Below are 16,771 nucleotides of genomic sequence, written 5' to 3'. Positions count from 1 at the left end.
AGGAAGTAGATGACAGTGGGATGATGAATGTGAAGCTCAAAATTCCTTGTGACTGAAAGAATTATTTACATTCTCATAAGAGATTTTCTTGGCCATGGCAGTGAATTGAAATGTCTTAATATGTGTTCAATACATCAACGCTCAGTTAGCATCTGAGAGGAAACACCTACTTCATTTCCTTTTTCCTTAATGTTGACTTTAGGATGAGCTTTAAATGTAGCATTAAAATGATGAAGGTTCTTTACTGGAAAGCTACTTAGGGAAAAAACAAGTTACAAATGCCTTCTTTAAATTAAGTATTACACAGACGAGACAGAGGGATCTCACATTGTCAGAAACAAAATAGATGGTGAAGTCAGGACCATGTTAGCCCACCATGGAGAATGGAGATCACTGGTTTACATATATGATAGGAAGCAATTTCTGCTTTTCTCCTTTTGTACTTCTTTTTAAATGTAATATGGGTCTTGGAGACCCTTACATCTATACATGCATTTATGTTCTCTAGCATACTTAATCTGAGTATATACTAAAAGGGAGGTACTGTATGTGACTCTGAGGAGATAGAGGAAGAAAGAAATGTGTAGGGTCTTTGCTGTCATGGAACTTAACGCCTCGTGTGAAAGAGACACTGAAGTAATCACATTAGACCGGATACAATCTCTTTCTTAAGCACATCCATCAAGTTTCCACACTCCCACCAAAGGCAGGAAGCTCTGGACTTCTTAGCCCTGTCGTCAGGACTCAGTGTTGGATTTCTACCCTTTTCTCCCCTGTTCACTATGCCACAGTCACATTACATTAATTCAGTTCTAAAGGTTCTCATAACTCTGAAGTTCTGGTCATTCCTACACTTGTCACCTTCATCCAGACGTTCTCATTATCTGCAGGGGACGGTTGTTTGGAGCAACCTTGGAAGAGGAGTGTAGGGCCATAAGGTGATGAGCCAAGTTGTGCATGTTGAAATACATTCCTTTCTGTCTCTTTCCTTGTTCTGTTTTTTCTAATTCTAATTTTCACACTATTTTTCCCTGTCCTGCAAATACATTAAATTCTATATGTTAGTGAAACTTTTCTGAATCACTTTCTCCTTTCCATTTCTCTGAATTCTTATCACATCATTTTGTACTTATTCAAAACTGCTTTGTATTGCTACTTTGTATCTGGGATCTCTTCTATTACTATGTTAAATTTTCTTTTGAGTCCAGAATGTAAACGTATTAGCTAGTTTATATATAGTTAGTAATTGGTAGGTACTTAATAGCTGTTTTGAAATTAGATTTAGAGTATGTGTGTGTGTGCATGTGTGTGCATGAATGGGCCCAATGGGTCCCAGTGTATACTGAATTTCTTCTGTGTTGCTTATTTCCAGCCGGGGTCACTACAATTGCTCCTTTTGAGCCTGCCACTTGAAAAAGAAATTCTCCCAATGAAGCATTTCAATCAACTATTTAGTAACCAGTTATAAGATGTCTAGTATTTAGTTAATATTTTTGATCCTAGGAGACAATTGTTTCACATATATTCCTATGTGTTACAGTCTTGCCTTTGTTAATTTTTACCATTCCCAATAGCATATTCTATTTTGCTTGCAGGATAAGAACAAGAAGCTGCGTCCTCTATATGACATTCCCTACATGTTTGAGGCCCGGGAATTTCTTCGAAAAAAACTCATTGGGAAGAAGGTAAGTAATGAGTGTACATTTGCAAGTGTTTGGCCTTAGTCTCAGGCTTTAGGAGTGATAATTTTAAAGCAGGTCCTTTCTAGGCCCTTTAGCAGCAGATGACACTCCCGACCAAGTCAAGTGGAATTACTTTGATATGAAGAGAGGCGTGTCTGTGTGTGTCAGGAAGTGGCACCCTTTGGGAGAGTTTTAAAATTGGGGCCCTGACCATAGTTTGATTGTCAGTGCTCTCACGGCAGGTTCCAGGCTCAATTCCAGTTTCAATAATTGCATATTGTCCCACGCTGCATTCAGTTGGCTCTGCTCTTCTCTTCAGCCACCTTCATTATAAGTCTGGGGCCATGGGATTTAGTAGTGAGGGAAAGTTGCTGCTTTTTTTTGTGTTTCTTCTACTTCTGAGGGGTAAGATGTCTACAGGAGAGGGAAGTCTTGTTCTCTTTTAGGAACATGGGTAGGAAAATGCATTGTATGTGAATGCTACCTGGCCTCTACTCTAGCTACTGAGACAGTAGGGACTTTAATGGGAAGTGCTTGCATGACTTCACAGGAACTGATGTAAAGACTGTTTGCTGGGTAGTATGTTGACTTTACAGTCCCCGGGCTTGGAGACCTAGAGTGCCTGTCCTAATATTATTTTTATGGTAATAGTCTCCAAGCGTTATGAATAGTGAGCTTTTTAATGTATCTTTATTTTCCTGACATCTTATTCCAAAGTTCAGGACCAGTTGTGTCCTGGATGTGCAAAGAAAATAAATAGGATGATTATTCAGGAAGGGACTATGAATCATGTTCTAGTTTAGGATTTTAAGAGAGATTTCCTATTATGGGTTGATTTTTATATTATAATATCTTCCAAATACTATAGTACCTCAGAATACCATAATTGTCTTATTTGGTCTAGTCTTTTTTTAAAATATTTTTTATAACCATAATTTCTTCATTGATTCTTTGGGAATTTCACATTATGCATCCCAAGTCCACTCACCTCCCAGTCCCCCTGTATCCTCCCCTTACCTTTGCAGCACCCCTGAAAGAAAATTTAAAAAATCAAAACAAAATAAAATAAAGCAAGCAAGCGAACAAACAAAAACATGAATCAAACAAAACCACCTTGCTTCTCTATCTTTCCCATCTCTCCAACACCTCTTTATTTGTCCTGGTGGCATTGGGATCGGTATGTCACATAGTACACCTTTTTGTCCAGTCAGCTTTACTGCAAATGTTCATTGCAGTGAGTCACTGGTCTGGTTCAAGGACTCTGGTTTCTGGTATACCATCATCACTGTATTCTTACCAGAACTCCTCTGAGAATTTCTGCAGCTGCCCTGAGTCATGGAGATCCTATGTGGGTATCATTCCACAGGATCAGTCCTTTCTCAAGAGCTCCAGCAGGTCCTAGATGGCGTAGATCCTAGGGTGGTCCACCCCAAGGCCCACCTCTGAGCCTGGGTGGCAGCTGAGCTGGTCAGTTCTGGCCACTGGGGGCACCCACCTCAGGTGAGGGGGAGGAGCCAGCCCCCCCCCCCCAAGCTCATACCATCAGAATCAGTTCTCCCTTTACTGTGTCGAGGGGGTGTGGCTATCTCTCCTGAGTGCAGAGGTCAACTCTCTTGCTGCAGTGTCCAGGGAGAGGCAGGGCCACCTTTCCCAGGGCCAGTGAAGTGTGGGCCAGCTCAGCATGACCCTCTGATTTCATCTCGAATGATTCCTGTGGCCCCTGAGGTGACACAGGCCATAGATACCAATACGATCTGGTCTTTACCATTAAACCCATGTTATTTACCCCTCCCCTAGACTGATGATGTTTTGACAGTTTAATACAGCTCTGAGTCTCAGCTAGCCTAGGATGCACCCATTCCTACCCACAAACAAGATACAGTGTGTTTCAGGACAGCCTCAAACATGCAGTGTAGCAAAAGATCTCCCTCCCTGAGCTCTTGCCTCTACTTCCCAGGTTCTGGGATTACAAGCATGTGCTCCCATAGCAAAAAAAAAAAAAAAAAAAAAAAAAAAACCCTAGCTTTTGAAATAATGTCAAAATAATGTATTATAAACATAATCACTTGTCTGGGTATGGTGGCACATGCCTGCAGTCCTAGCATTTGAGAAGTTGAAGCAGAGAAGTCAAGAGTTCAAGGTCAGCCTAGATTACATGGGATCCTATCTTAAATAAACAAACTATATAAATAGGTTTATTATATATGATACTTGGTAGCTTGGTAAATTATAGCAAAATATTTTGAAGTTGGATGTAAGTTGAAGTCACTAATTCTGGATTCCCTAACATGAGTATTAAATCTCCTCAGGTTCCTTCAGAGAATAGGCTCATTTGTCATCGTATAAAACTTGACAGAGTGCTATATTCATTCATGAAGTGTAGTGGGAATGATGGCTTTAGGTCTCTTTCAATTTCCAGATTTGCTGTTATCTGATGCAACGTCTAACATCTCTATCTTTCCCACTTGATATCATATCACTCACTCACTGTCTCATAAACAGTTGCATATAGACAACCAAGGAATTCCATGGATTTGGAAGGAAGCATGCACAGTCACCCAGAAGTGACAGCACATACTTGATTTGTGTGGTAGGGTCTGTCATATATTATGACACCCACTAGTTTCTTTTAAGTATTGCCCTGCTGTGATTCTGTGTTATCCCTGGGCACACAGATCACAGTCTGTTGCAGCTGCTGCTGAGTAGCCCTGGAGTGCTGGCAAGGGCTGTACTCTTAAGGACTGTGTGTCAGGCCACTATAAAGTCCTCCATCACAGGATAAGAGGACTGACCTCAAGTGTCAGGTACGATGTCAATTCTTAAGCAATTAGGTATACCTTCTTAGTGGGAGCAGCCTCATTTACTGGTTCTTTTGCAAGGGACTTGATTAAATTCTGTTTGTGATGAGACCAAGCTTTGTCCCCCACAGTAACATTGTATAAATGATGAATACTGTATCCTCATGTAGGGAGCTGGATGCATCTCAGCTCTGTTGGGCTGGAACATTCCTGATGCAAGCCACTTTTCCTAATACACCACCTGAAACCACTTGCCTGTCTTCTGGGCCTGTCAGTTACGACAGTCAACACCCATGAGCTCTGGCGTCTGGGAGCAGGCAGGGCAGTAGCTGCCTCAGGGGGGCTGGCTAGCACATCATTGCACATTTCTGCCAATTCCCTTCAGACCTCTGCAGCTGTTCAGCATGGTACATGATGATTAGGAGCCACTGCGAGGAGCATGTGTGCCTGTGTGCATGAAAGCTGATTAGGGCAGCCTGTCACAGGTTAAGGAAGATGTGTAGGTGAAATCATCTTCTCTGCCTCCTCCCTGAGAGTCAGTGATAATGGCATTTTTTGAGAGATGTCTAGAATGTGGAGAATTAAGATGGAAGGTAAAATGCTAAGATGTTTTATTGGTTTTGATGGCCTTTCTTTCATCTGTGAACATTCACATTGATTTAAATCCATTTACATAGGTTTCACTCTGGATGTGGGCCATACAGCCTTAGTAAGGATGAATACTCTGGAGTCTTGCTTTCTTCATTGTGGACTGGGATAGTATTTGCTTCTCTTTTTCCCAGAGCTGTGCTGTGAGAATACAAGATGAGACAGTCTTTCATGTTAGTCCAGATGCCAAGAAGGTGTGAGGACTTTTTTGCTTAAAAAGAGTTATTTTTCTTTAGAATCTAGAGTCGCCCTGCCCTCTCAGATTGATTTCTGGCTCTCAGGTCAAAAGAAATGAATCACTATACAACTGGCATCATGATTACATTGTTTTCCTGTTTTTTGTTGTTGTTTCTATTAACTTTGCCACTTTTCAAAACATTGTGCAGGTTGATGTGGAAACTGATGAGCTGTGGGATCAGGATGTTAGCTTTTCCCAAACAAGTCTGTATTCCTTACTAAAGGGGGTGCACGTTTAAGGGTGTGGGGGATGTGTGTGTCACCTCATCCTTCTCTTTCCCTATTTATCACCTGCTGTCCTCTCAATAGGATCTCAACTGTCAGATAGTCATGGCAAATGACTTTCCTGCCATTTCTTCAGAGGCTCACCATGACATAGAAGCTGTGGTAATTTTAGCCTTTTGTTTGTTTGTTTTGTTTAAAGCTTCTCAGGATGATATTCTCAATGTCTAAGATGGTGGCTTTTTTTTTTTTTTTTAACTTTTTTTATTGATTCTTTGTGGATTTCACATCATGCATCCCAAACCCATTCATCTCCTCATCTCTTCGTATCCACGCTCTGCCCTTGCAACCTTTCCCCCAAAATAAAAGAAAATTTAAAAGAAAAACAAAACCCACAAACAAACAAAAGTCTCAGTAAGGAAGCTGTAGTTCAACAACATATACCCTTTAATCCATACATCTTTGCTTGTAAATATTCATTGCAGTGAGCTCATTGGTCTGGTTCAAATCCTCTGGCTTTGGCTACACAGATAGTGACTTCTTAAAGGAGCCATTATATCTGCCCACTAGTACTGGCAGAAACTGTGCTCTCGGTCTCTGTCTTTGTGTGTGTGTGTGTGTGTGTGTGTGTGTGTGTGTGTGTGTCTGTGTCTGTGTCTGTGTGTCTGTTTGTCTGTCTCCCAACTCCCCTGCTTCCCCTCCCCTCCTGTTGGTCTGTCTGTCTATCTGTCTGTCTGTCTCCCTACTCCCCTGCTTCCCCTCCCCTTCCTGTTGGTCTGTGTACCACCACCCCCAATCCATAAAGAACAGCTTATGTAAAAAAAAAAAAAAAAAAAAAGTGAGAGTGCACATCTCAATCATTTTGTTTTCAGTAGAAAAGCTGGGTCCTTCATTGGGGGTTTCCTTCAGCTTTCTCACAGAGTAAGTAATGCCAAGTTCCAGTATTTTCTCCCTTGTCACACAGCATTTACAAATGACATATGAATCATTCCTATAACTCTTGTCCCTTAATTGCAGAATTTCTATCACCATGGGAACCATTGTGTTCAAAGTTGGAACTTGTTTAAATAATTGAGGGTCAAAAATGGTGGAGGAGCTATGACTGTAAGAAGCTTGAGTTCATGGATGCATCAAGGCTGGTGGTGGATGCTCACTGGAGGCTTTCATGCACCAGAGACCCCATTTCTTTTAATAAATCTTTTGATGAGACTCATTTGTAAACTAATTGGTGCCTTTGTTTCATTTTTATGCCATTGAAATTTGTTCTGTGAACTAACTTGTCTCTTAAAATTAACCTTTTTTCTTGATTGATGAAGACATTTTAGAATTATGGGGTTATAAATCCTTTATTCAGGGTTATTTCACTCCCAGATTGTTTTCATTTGTTGGTTTCTTTTAAGAATCCACCTTTCGCCGGGCGGTGGTGGCGCACGCCTTTAATCCCAGCACTCGGAAGGCAGAGCCAGGCGGATCTCTGTGAGTTCGAGGCAGCTGGGTACAAGTGAGTTCCAGAAAGGCGCAAAGCTACACAAGAGAAACCTGTTCAAAAAAAAAAAAAAAAAAAAAAAAAAAAAAAAAAAAAAAAAAAAAAAGAAAAAAGAATCCACCTTTCTAAAACACGTATTTTTGGGATGCAAAGCTGGAAAAATCTCCTTGTATGCCAAATCAGACATGTATTGTCCTGTATCAAACATGTCGCTAAGTCATTTCTGGTTAGTGGGAATTAATGACATTTTCGTGCCAGTTAGTCCCTTGTCACTGAGACACAATTCCTCATTTCAGTAACAGATAGGGAAGAATAGTATATTTTGACTTGTTACTTCAGAGGTCCCATTGCTGTGGGCCTGTGGGAAACCAGACATCATGGTGGCAAGGAGCTTGTCACAAAGGATCCTGTTGCCTCATGGCAGCCAGGAAGCCAAGAAAGGAGCCAAGGGACAGTTGTGTGTCTTGACAAGATACTAGTTACTACTTATACCAGCAAAGGCCTGCCTCTTAGGATGCTGTCACAATTTAATTCCTTCTGTGTGACTCTGTGTATTAGTTGGAAACCAAGCCATCCACATAGGAGTCTTTTGTAGCACTTATTCCAGATCCTCACCAACTATCCCCATGTGTCCAGTTGCCCTTTGGTAGCCATGGGGTATTTATTCTTGTCCCTCACCGAGTGCCAGAATGCTCACCCAATTCCCCTTTATTAGATGATGTAGTATTTGCATGTATAACCTGTGCATATCCTCCCTGAGTCGTTTCAGTCATCTCCAGGTACTTGTACTTCTTATACTGTAAATGTTATATGAATAGGTGTTAGGCTGTATTACTGAGGAGATGATGGCAAGGCAACAGCAAGTGTTTGTATCTGTGGTGATGAACCTGTGCACTTGGAGCCGGGAGAGCTGTGCAGTGCTGCAGCCCGTGTGTCTCAAGTTTCCCTCTGCTTTTCATGAACCTCTGCTGCTCCTCTGGTAGCTCTCTGGCTGGGGCTCCTACAGTCATCATTTTGTTTTCAGTTCTTAAGATTTCTTTGTATTTCATGTGTGTTGACCTGAATTTATGTATATGAACCGTGTGGATTCTTGTACGTATAGAGGCCAGAAGAGGACATTGGATTGATACCCTGGCAACTGGAGTTGCAGCCATTTGGGAGTGTCCACATGGGTGCTGGGAACTGAACGTGGGTCCTGGCCCAGAGCAGCAAGTGTTCTGAACCATTGAGCCCTTTCTCCAGCCCCTCCTGCACCATTCTTACTGATGTTTCCTGTCTCTTTCTCCAGCCCTTCCTGCACCATTTTTACTGATGTTTCCTGTCTCTTTTTCCATGTAAAGCGGATAAATGGGACCCTTAGCTGGGCTTTTGCCTAATACTATTGGCTTCCCTTGCTCTTGGGGGCCTGCTGCCCGTGGTTCCAGCACAGTGCGGTCCTTTATTTCTTATTTTCTTTATTCCCCTTCACTGTTTACTTTCTTTTTGTCCTTTCAGAGACAAATTAAACTTGACTTAAGACAACCTTTCTTGGCGTTTCCTGCTTTCCCATAATTTACCATGTACACATTTCATAGTTTACAATACTACTATATTTGGTAAACCACATACTACTATATTTGGTAAACCACATGTAAATAGCCACCTCTCTTATTAGGTCTATTTTATTATGTCCATTAGGGCTTTCGATCTTTGTGTCCCCAGTAGAGAGTTCAGGTGCTCGGTTAATTTTTACTGAGTTAGTTACTGGGATCAGTAGTCACTGGGATCAAGTTGTAGAGATGAGTTTGCATCCAAAATAAGAAGTTAAGAACACAATGGGGGGGGGAGGGTTTGAAGTCAAACCCAATTGATTAATTTGAATCAGCCAAATGTGCTTGGTCCAGATGGTTTCCTTTATTCAATAACCCCAGAGAAATCTAGAAATGGTTAATGCTGTATGCAGTGGGATATCTGTGCTCTGAGGCAGTGTGCTTCTGTGAGCAAGGCTGACAGCCTAACTAAAATTCATGGCTTTCTTCCTGCTGGATGGATGTTTAAGGTATCTAAGCAGGCTTTATGAGCTGTTTCACTTTTGTCATTTGCTGACTACTTTCTATGACTTTCACTTCGTTCTGCTCTTTAAAAGCATATAATGTGCGGCCTCTGTGTTTTGCTTGTTTGTTTGATGTTGTTATGGTTTTGTTTGTTTGTTTGTTTGTTTGTTTGTTTTGAGAAAAAGTCTTACTATGTAGCCCTGGCTGGCCTCGAACTAGCTATTTAGACATGCTGTTCTTGAACTTATAGAGATCCATATGTATCCACCTTCAAAGTGCTGGACTTCAAGGTTTATAACACCCTTTTCATTCATTTGTTTTAGCCTGTTACAGCCACTGCTTATTGAAGTTTCTTCTCATAGTAGGCACTGAATTCTTAAGAATATGTTTTCAAACAATGCTGATATGAACATAGCTGAGCAAGTGCTCTTGTGGTATGGTTGAGCATTTCTTGGGTATATGCCCAAGAGTGGTATAGCTGGATCTTGGGGGAGATTGATTCCCAATTCTCTAAGAAAGCGCCATATTGATTTCCAAAGTGGTTGTACAAGCTTGCATTCCCACCAGCAGTGGAGGAGAGTTCCCCTAGTTCCACATCCTCTCCAGCATAAAGTGTCTTCAGTGTTTTTGATCTTAGCCATTCTGACAGGCGTAAGGTGGTATCTCAGAGTTGTTTTGATTTGCATTTCCCTAATGATTAGGGATGTTGAGCAATTCCTTAAATGTCTTTCAGCCATTTGAGTTTCCTCTGTTGAGAATTCTCTGTTTAGTTCTATAGCCCATTTCTCAATTGGACTGTTGGTCGTTTTGATGTCTAATTTCTTGAGTTCCTTATATATTCTGGATATCAGTCCTCTGTCACATGTGGGGTTGGTGAAGATCTTTTCCCATTCTGTAGGCTGTCGCTTTGCCTTGTTGACTATCCTTTGCTCTACAAAAGCTTCTCAGTTTCAAGAGGTCCCATTGATTGATTGTTTGTCTCAGTGTCTGTGCTACTGGTGTTATATTTAGGAAGTGATCTCCTATGCCAATGCATTCAAGACTACTTTCTACTTGCTCAGCTATGTTCATATCAGCATTGTTTGTAATAGCCAAAACCTGGAAACAACCTAGGTGCCCTTCAACTGAAGAATGGATAAATAAATTGTGGCACATATACACAATGAAATACTACTCAGCAGAGAAAAACAATGACATCATGAGGTTTGCAGGCATATGGATAGATCTAGAAAAAATCATCCTGAGTGAGGTAACCCAGACTCAGAAAGACAAATATGGTATGTACTCACTCAAAGGAGGATACTAGATGTGGAACAAGGATGACTGGACTGCTACTCACATCACCAGTGAGGCTACCTGGAAAACAGGACCCCAAGAAAGACACGGGGATCGCCCAATGACAGAGAAATGGCTGAGATCTACATGAACAACCTGGACATGAGTGGGAGCAATGAAGGGCGAGGGTCGAGGGAAATAGAGCGGGAGATCCCAGCTGGATCAAGAACAGAGAGGGAGAACAAGGAATAGGAGACCATGGTAAATGAAGACCATGTGAGAAAAGGAAGAAACAAAGTGCTAAAGAGGCCCACAGAAATCCACAAAGATACCCCCACAAAAGACTGCTGGCAATGGTCGAGAGACAGCCGGGACTGACCTACTCTGGTGATGGGATGGCCAAACACCCTAATAGTTGTGCCAGAAACCCCATCCAAGGACTGAGGAATCTGGATGCAGAGATCCACGGCTAGGCCCCAGGTGGAGCGCCGGGAGTCTAATTAGCAAGAAAGAGGAGAGTTTATATGATCGAGAATTGTTGAAACCAAGGTTGGATAAAGCACAGGGACAAATAACCAAATGAATGGAAACACATGAACTATGAACCAAAGTCTGAGGGGCCCCCAACTGGATCAGGCCCTCTGAATAGGTAAGACAGTTGATTGGCTTGATCTGTTTGGGAGGCATCTAGGCAGTGGTACCAGGTCCTGGGCTCATTGCATGAGTTAGCTGTTTGAAACCTGGGACTTATGCAGGGACGCTTGGCTCAATTTGGGAGGAGCGGACTGGACTTGCCTGGACTGAGTCTACCAGTTCGATCTCAGTCCTCGGGGGAGGCTTTGCCCTGGAGGAGGTGGGAATGGGGGGTGGGCTGGGTGGAAGGGGAGGGGGGCAGGAAGGGGAAGAACAAGGGAATCTGTGGCTGTTATGTAGAACTGAATGGTATTGTAAAATAAAATAAAAGGAAAAAAAAGAATATGTTTTCATCTTTGATTTGATTTTTACCTACACCTTAAAGTATAGAATAGTCCTATTTTTACAGGTCAAAAACCTGAAAATCACAGAAACCAAATACTTTACCTATATGCTTTCACTTAATTGTTATATTGAATTAAAGACCAAACTAGAAGGATCTGCTGTCCCGTGTGTATACTGACTCTAATGTCAGTAAGGCCATAGTACTTTAGGGGTAGTGTAGCATGAATCTTAAAAGTTCTTATTAATAAAATCAAACTTGAGGCCTGGAGTGAATGCTGGAAGATCAGAGAGACAGAACAAGCCACAGCCACCTCATCTTGCCAGTTCCTCAGCTGATCCTGTTCCTCAGGCTGGAAGCCTCTGAGTCCTCATCTAAATGGTTTTCAGCTGAACTGCTGCTAGAAGCCTGAAAGCTTAATCAGGCCAAATGTCTCTAGTTTCTGGTCCTCATGCCTTATATACCTTTCTGCTTTCTACCATCACTCCCTGGGATTAAAGGTGTGTATCATCATGCCTGGCTCTTTCCGATGTGGCCTTGACTCACAGAGATCCCAGATGGATTTCTGCCTCTGGAATGCTAGGATTAAAGGCGTGAGTGCCACCATTTTCTAGCCTCTGTATCTAGTGGCTGTTCTGTTCTCTGACCCCAGATACACAATATTTTCTGGAACACAGTACCACCACAGGGTAGTGTCAATTTCTGTGTATAACATGCCTTTTACGTGCTATAAGAAGTTGAAGAAGGATATTAGCCTAGTCCTAGTCTAGAGCTTTGAGGAGGAATCTGCCTTCTGAGTGCCTACAGCCCTCTAGACATTGTCTCATTAATTAGTCTTTGAGACGTCCCTGTTAGGGGGTATTTTGTTCTATATAGAATGTGGCTGAGATGGTGGTCAATCTTCATATCTGAGAGTAAGGAGGGGTAGGCACTGTTCACCCCCCAACCCCCCCCCCCCTCCACTACTCCCCATCCCTGCCCCAGTCAGAGAGGTGAGTGACTTTGGGGAGGTTATTTATTCCCCTAAACAGGAACATATCTCTGAAAGTGCCAGAAGTCACAGTCTTAGGCAGGGCTGTTTTTCATTCAGCCTGGATGAGCTCTTGAAGGGTAGAAAGTCTTCCTGAGGAGAGGACCTCAGCTTCTCTGGCCGGTGACCAGGTTGGGCCTCTTAGTTAATTGCTCATTTAAGGCCGGCTGGCTGTTGACAGTGTTAGCCAATCAGCTGTGCTGAATATGAAGCAGATTGCCAGCAGAGTGGGAATTCTTGTTCTTAACTATCTCTGGTGTATTTTAGTTTGAGTTTGAAAAACATTTCTTTTTTCATCTCCACATATTTCACTTCATATTAATTTGATTCATCCACACTATGGAAATGTCCTTTACATTAATGACCAAAACAGTCCCTACGGTTGTGAATGTATTGTGATTTAAATTGACAGCTTTATACGGTGAGGCTTGTCCTTGCCTTCCAATGCCAGCTGTTACCATCAATGTGGCTGTAAATTTTTGAACAAGTGACTGGAGATACTCAGCAGATGAAGAGGTGCTCTGACTTCTAGCTTTCGATATCTAGCAGGGGACTCCCATTGGGCATGATGAGGTTAGGCCAGCATCCATTGGACACCAAGGTCTATTGTGGATACTCTTCACACTTTGGTTTCAGCAATTATCCTGCTTGTCCCTTGTTTGGTGACAACTAACAAAAATGACCATGGAGTTGCCTTTTTGTGGAAGCTCGGCAAGGTGGCTTTCTTCTGCTGCCACCGAAGTGTCCCTTGTGACAAAGAGTTCTTGTTTCCTTCTTTGTTTCAGAATGTGCTAAGTACCTCTGCGCTTTGGGGACCATCAGTGTTTGAGCTGAATATACGGCTCTTTGGTGTAGTTTGTTAGTTTATGATACATATTGTAATATCCTCTTCAAAAGCATCTCTAAGTTAAATTAAGAAAGTAGAATTTTCAGCTGCATTCCTGGAAATTTCTGTGTGCTTACTCACCTGTGGGAAATGATTTATTATCTGTGAGAATCCTCAAGGTGCTGTCATCTCTCGCTGACTTTTGTATTACTTTGCTTATTATTAAAGACTTTTTTCTTTAGATTCCCTGCTGCTCGCAGTTTTCTGGTGGAAGTTCTTACCTTTGTAACATGGTTTGGAGTGGTTTTGTCTTAAACCGTCCTCTTTCAGTCTTTAACGTTAGGTTTTTGGGATGTCGTCCTTGGAGCTGGAACATTCCACGCTTATTTTCTGCAAACTGAAATTTTATTTTAGGGGGAGATTCGTGCTGAATCAGCTCAGCTGTGCTTGGGGGTAGGGAGAGGACCCCCCCACTTTAAAAATAACTGTTATGTGCCAAAAATCCTAGAAAATGTGCTGAATTGCAGATCTTCCAACTTCATATACCTCCGGTTTACAGAGGGTAGCTTCTTTGGAGCTCAAGTTCAGTGATGGAGAGGAACATGCTGTGCCGTGGAAGGGTGCAAGGCAGGACTCACTAGATGTGCCTTTCTCATCTTTTTGTTTGTGCCCACAGCTTCTTTTGCTGTCCCATGCAGGGACAACGTAGATAGGCTTACTAAGTAAAAAGAAAAAGCCCACATTGCCACAACACCACATTCAGAGATGTTGAGCTGTATCTTTGGAACACTGGGTTTCTGCAGCCTCTTTTGTTTGTGCTGCAGCCATTGAGGTGGCGCTACAGTATTAATAATCTGTACAGGTATTGGAAGTGTCTCTTAGTTTTGAGGATGAAATTCTGTTGATTCCTTAGCTATGTCATAAGAGTGATACTTTAGAGATACATCTATATAAATTCAATTATACATTTGTGCACTTAAAAATAAGAGTTCTTAATCCCAGCACTCTGAAGGCAGAGGCAGCTGAATCCGAGTTCAAGGCCAGCCTGGTCTACAAAGTGAATTCCAGGACAGCCAGAGCTACATGGAGAAACCCTGTCTTGAAACTTGCCCCACCCCACCCCACCCCCCAAAAAATAAACAAATAAAAAGCTCTTTGCTTAAATGTATTTAAAATCTGAACAATGCTTTTTGCACTTTGCTGAAACAAATTATTTCATTACTAGCTAGTTGTTTACTTTTATTCCTATGGTATCTTTTCTCTGACACATTCAGGTGTTTCTAAAATGCAGCCATTATATCCCATGTACATGGCCAGCTTGGACAAGTCTTTCTGATGTATTTGTGATTTTCCCCTCCCCTCCCCTCCCCTCCCCTCCCCTCCCCTCCCCTCCCCTCCCCTCCCCTCCCCTCCCCTCCCCTCCCCTCCCCTGTGTATGTCTGTGTGTCTGTGTACATGGTTGCTAGAGGTCAAGTATTATTGCACAGTTGCTTCTTCATTATTTTAGAAACCCAGACTCCAACCTGAACCCGGAACTTGCCCATTGAGATAAATTGGCTGGCCCCCAGGGATCATCTGCCCAGCACTGAGATTACAGATGCACACTACTGAGATCACCTTTTTATGTGGGTATTGAGGCTCTGGAATCAAAATCACTTTACTGATGAAGCCTACTTTATGATATTTTCATAATGTATGCATAGTGAGTTGATCAGTATCCCTTCCTTGCAGAATTCCCATCTATCTGCAGTCTTAGAATGTGCTCTGGTGATAAATAGCGTCTTACAGATAGATTTGAATAAAATCATATTGGTTTAAATGGGTTTCTGCATAGGAAGGTAAGGTCATAGGAAAGAGGCAGCTGTTTGGTGATGGAGGTAGAGATTGCAATGATTCATCTGAGACAGGGGAGGACAGTGACTACTCAGAGGTTAGGTTCTAAAAGCTTGGGTGACCCAAGAAAGGATGCTTCTGTGGGGCTTTTAGGCGGAGTGGGGAATGATGACTGCTTATGCCTTGATTTCAACTTGAAGCTTCCAGAATACTGAGGGGAGTACATTTCTTTTGTTCTCAGCCTGCCTGTTTATGGTGCCCCATTACAGTAGCTCTGGGAACTAAAACAGAGAAAAGTATGTTCATTTCTTGTATCTGGTCATCTCCCTGTTGGCCGGGGTCTGGTTTCTTGATTTTTATTTCAGGAGTGAGATTGCTTAGCGCCATAACTCAAGGAGTTGAGTCTGGTCCTCTACTGGCATGGTTTCTTCCCTTATTTTGTGTCTGTACTCTGTGATTACTCCTCCTAGATAGTAAGGCTGGCCTTCCTCCAGGCCAGGGGACAGTTGTAGAGCAATTGATAGGAATTTCCAGTTTTATGAGTAGGCTCACCCTCAGACTATAGTTGTCTCTCTTGAAGGATGAGTTCTGGTGTCCACTACAGAGGGCTACATTATTTTGTGGCCATCTTAGTCACAGGACCTCCCTCTTTGATCATTAGCAGCATTTTGAAATAAGACATACTTATTGGGAGCCTTATATGGACTCTAGCTTTTTTTTTTTTTTTGTGGCCACTAGAATCTCAGAGTTTCCTCTTTGATCTGCCTCTTTGTCAAGGTATCTGTCTATCTTCCTGCTACCTTTCCTTCTGGCTTAACAGATGGGCTCGAATGAGTCAGGATGACCTGATGAGAACGTAGTGCTCTGAAAATAATAAATGGTGGGGTCATTCTTTAGTTTGTGGGCCTTGCCACCTTTGGTCATATATACTCACTCAACCAGCTAAAATGCAGCTCAATGAGATTGATTTTTTTGTTACTTGTGCAGCTGGTACTTTTTAGTCCAAATCTTACTCCAGGCATTGGGAACAGAGCCTTACAAGTACCTCTCCATGAGCTAATATTTTAAAAGAGGCCAACACAGTTGCTGCTTTCCTTCTTAGAGGTGAAATAAAAATAAATGCAGTATCTCTTAAAAGTTGCTTATAGTCTAACTGGGATAAGATGACATCAACATGTGTGAAATTGAATGAGGACCAATTTGAATAACTGGTAAGATAACAGAAAAGTGTCCCCTGGCAGTATTTGATAAATATTAATGTGAATTGTGCAGATCCCAGTTATCTGTCACAGATCGGAGAGGTCTTACTGCTGGGTGACCTTATGTACTTTAGCCCTGGGTGGCCACACATGCTGCTGGCTTACTTAGGACTGTTTCACTCTTTCCTCCTTGGTTTGCTTGTAGGCTCTGTTTCCAGCTGCTGCCTGGTGGATATCTGAGTACCCATTCCAGTAGCCAGCTGGCACTTACTATGTCCAAAATACAGCTCGTAGGTTCCATATGGTGTGTTGTTTTTGCCTACCTGTAAATAGCCCTGACTTGGTTATTGATCTTTCTTAATGTTATTATCATCCTGTGTCCCAGATATCAGCAGTTTCCTGGTCGTTACCCAGCTTCTTAGTCAATGGATTCCCCGGATTCTGCTTCCCTTAGCCTCCTTCTTCTGGGTTTTCCAGGGAGCAGCTCTTAGTGTGCGTGTCCTAATCTCTCATTTTAATTATTGCA

At 42.3% G+C, this 16,771-nt stretch overlaps 1 protein-coding gene across 1 annotated transcript in view; it reads left to right on the top strand.

Moving 5' to 3' along the window:
• Snd1 (staphylococcal nuclease and tudor domain containing 1) overlaps positions 1-16,771 on the top strand; it is a 432,108-nt gene that overhangs the window by 157,033 nt on the left and 258,304 nt on the right. The window contains exon 9 of the mRNA XM_028866246.2: positions 1,596-1,685. Coding sequence (XP_028722079.1) covers positions 1,596-1,685 — 90 coding nt within the window. The remainder of the gene's footprint in view (positions 1-1,595; positions 1,686-16,771) is intronic.

This window comes from Peromyscus leucopus, chromosome 3 (genome assembly GCF_004664715.2).
Source record: "Peromyscus leucopus breed LL Stock chromosome 3, UCI_PerLeu_2.1, whole genome shotgun sequence".
NCBI lineage: Eukaryota > Metazoa > Chordata > Mammalia > Rodentia > Cricetidae > Peromyscus > Peromyscus leucopus.
Note: the sequence above shows the minus strand (reverse complement) of the source record. Positions and strands in the feature narration are given on the sequence as shown.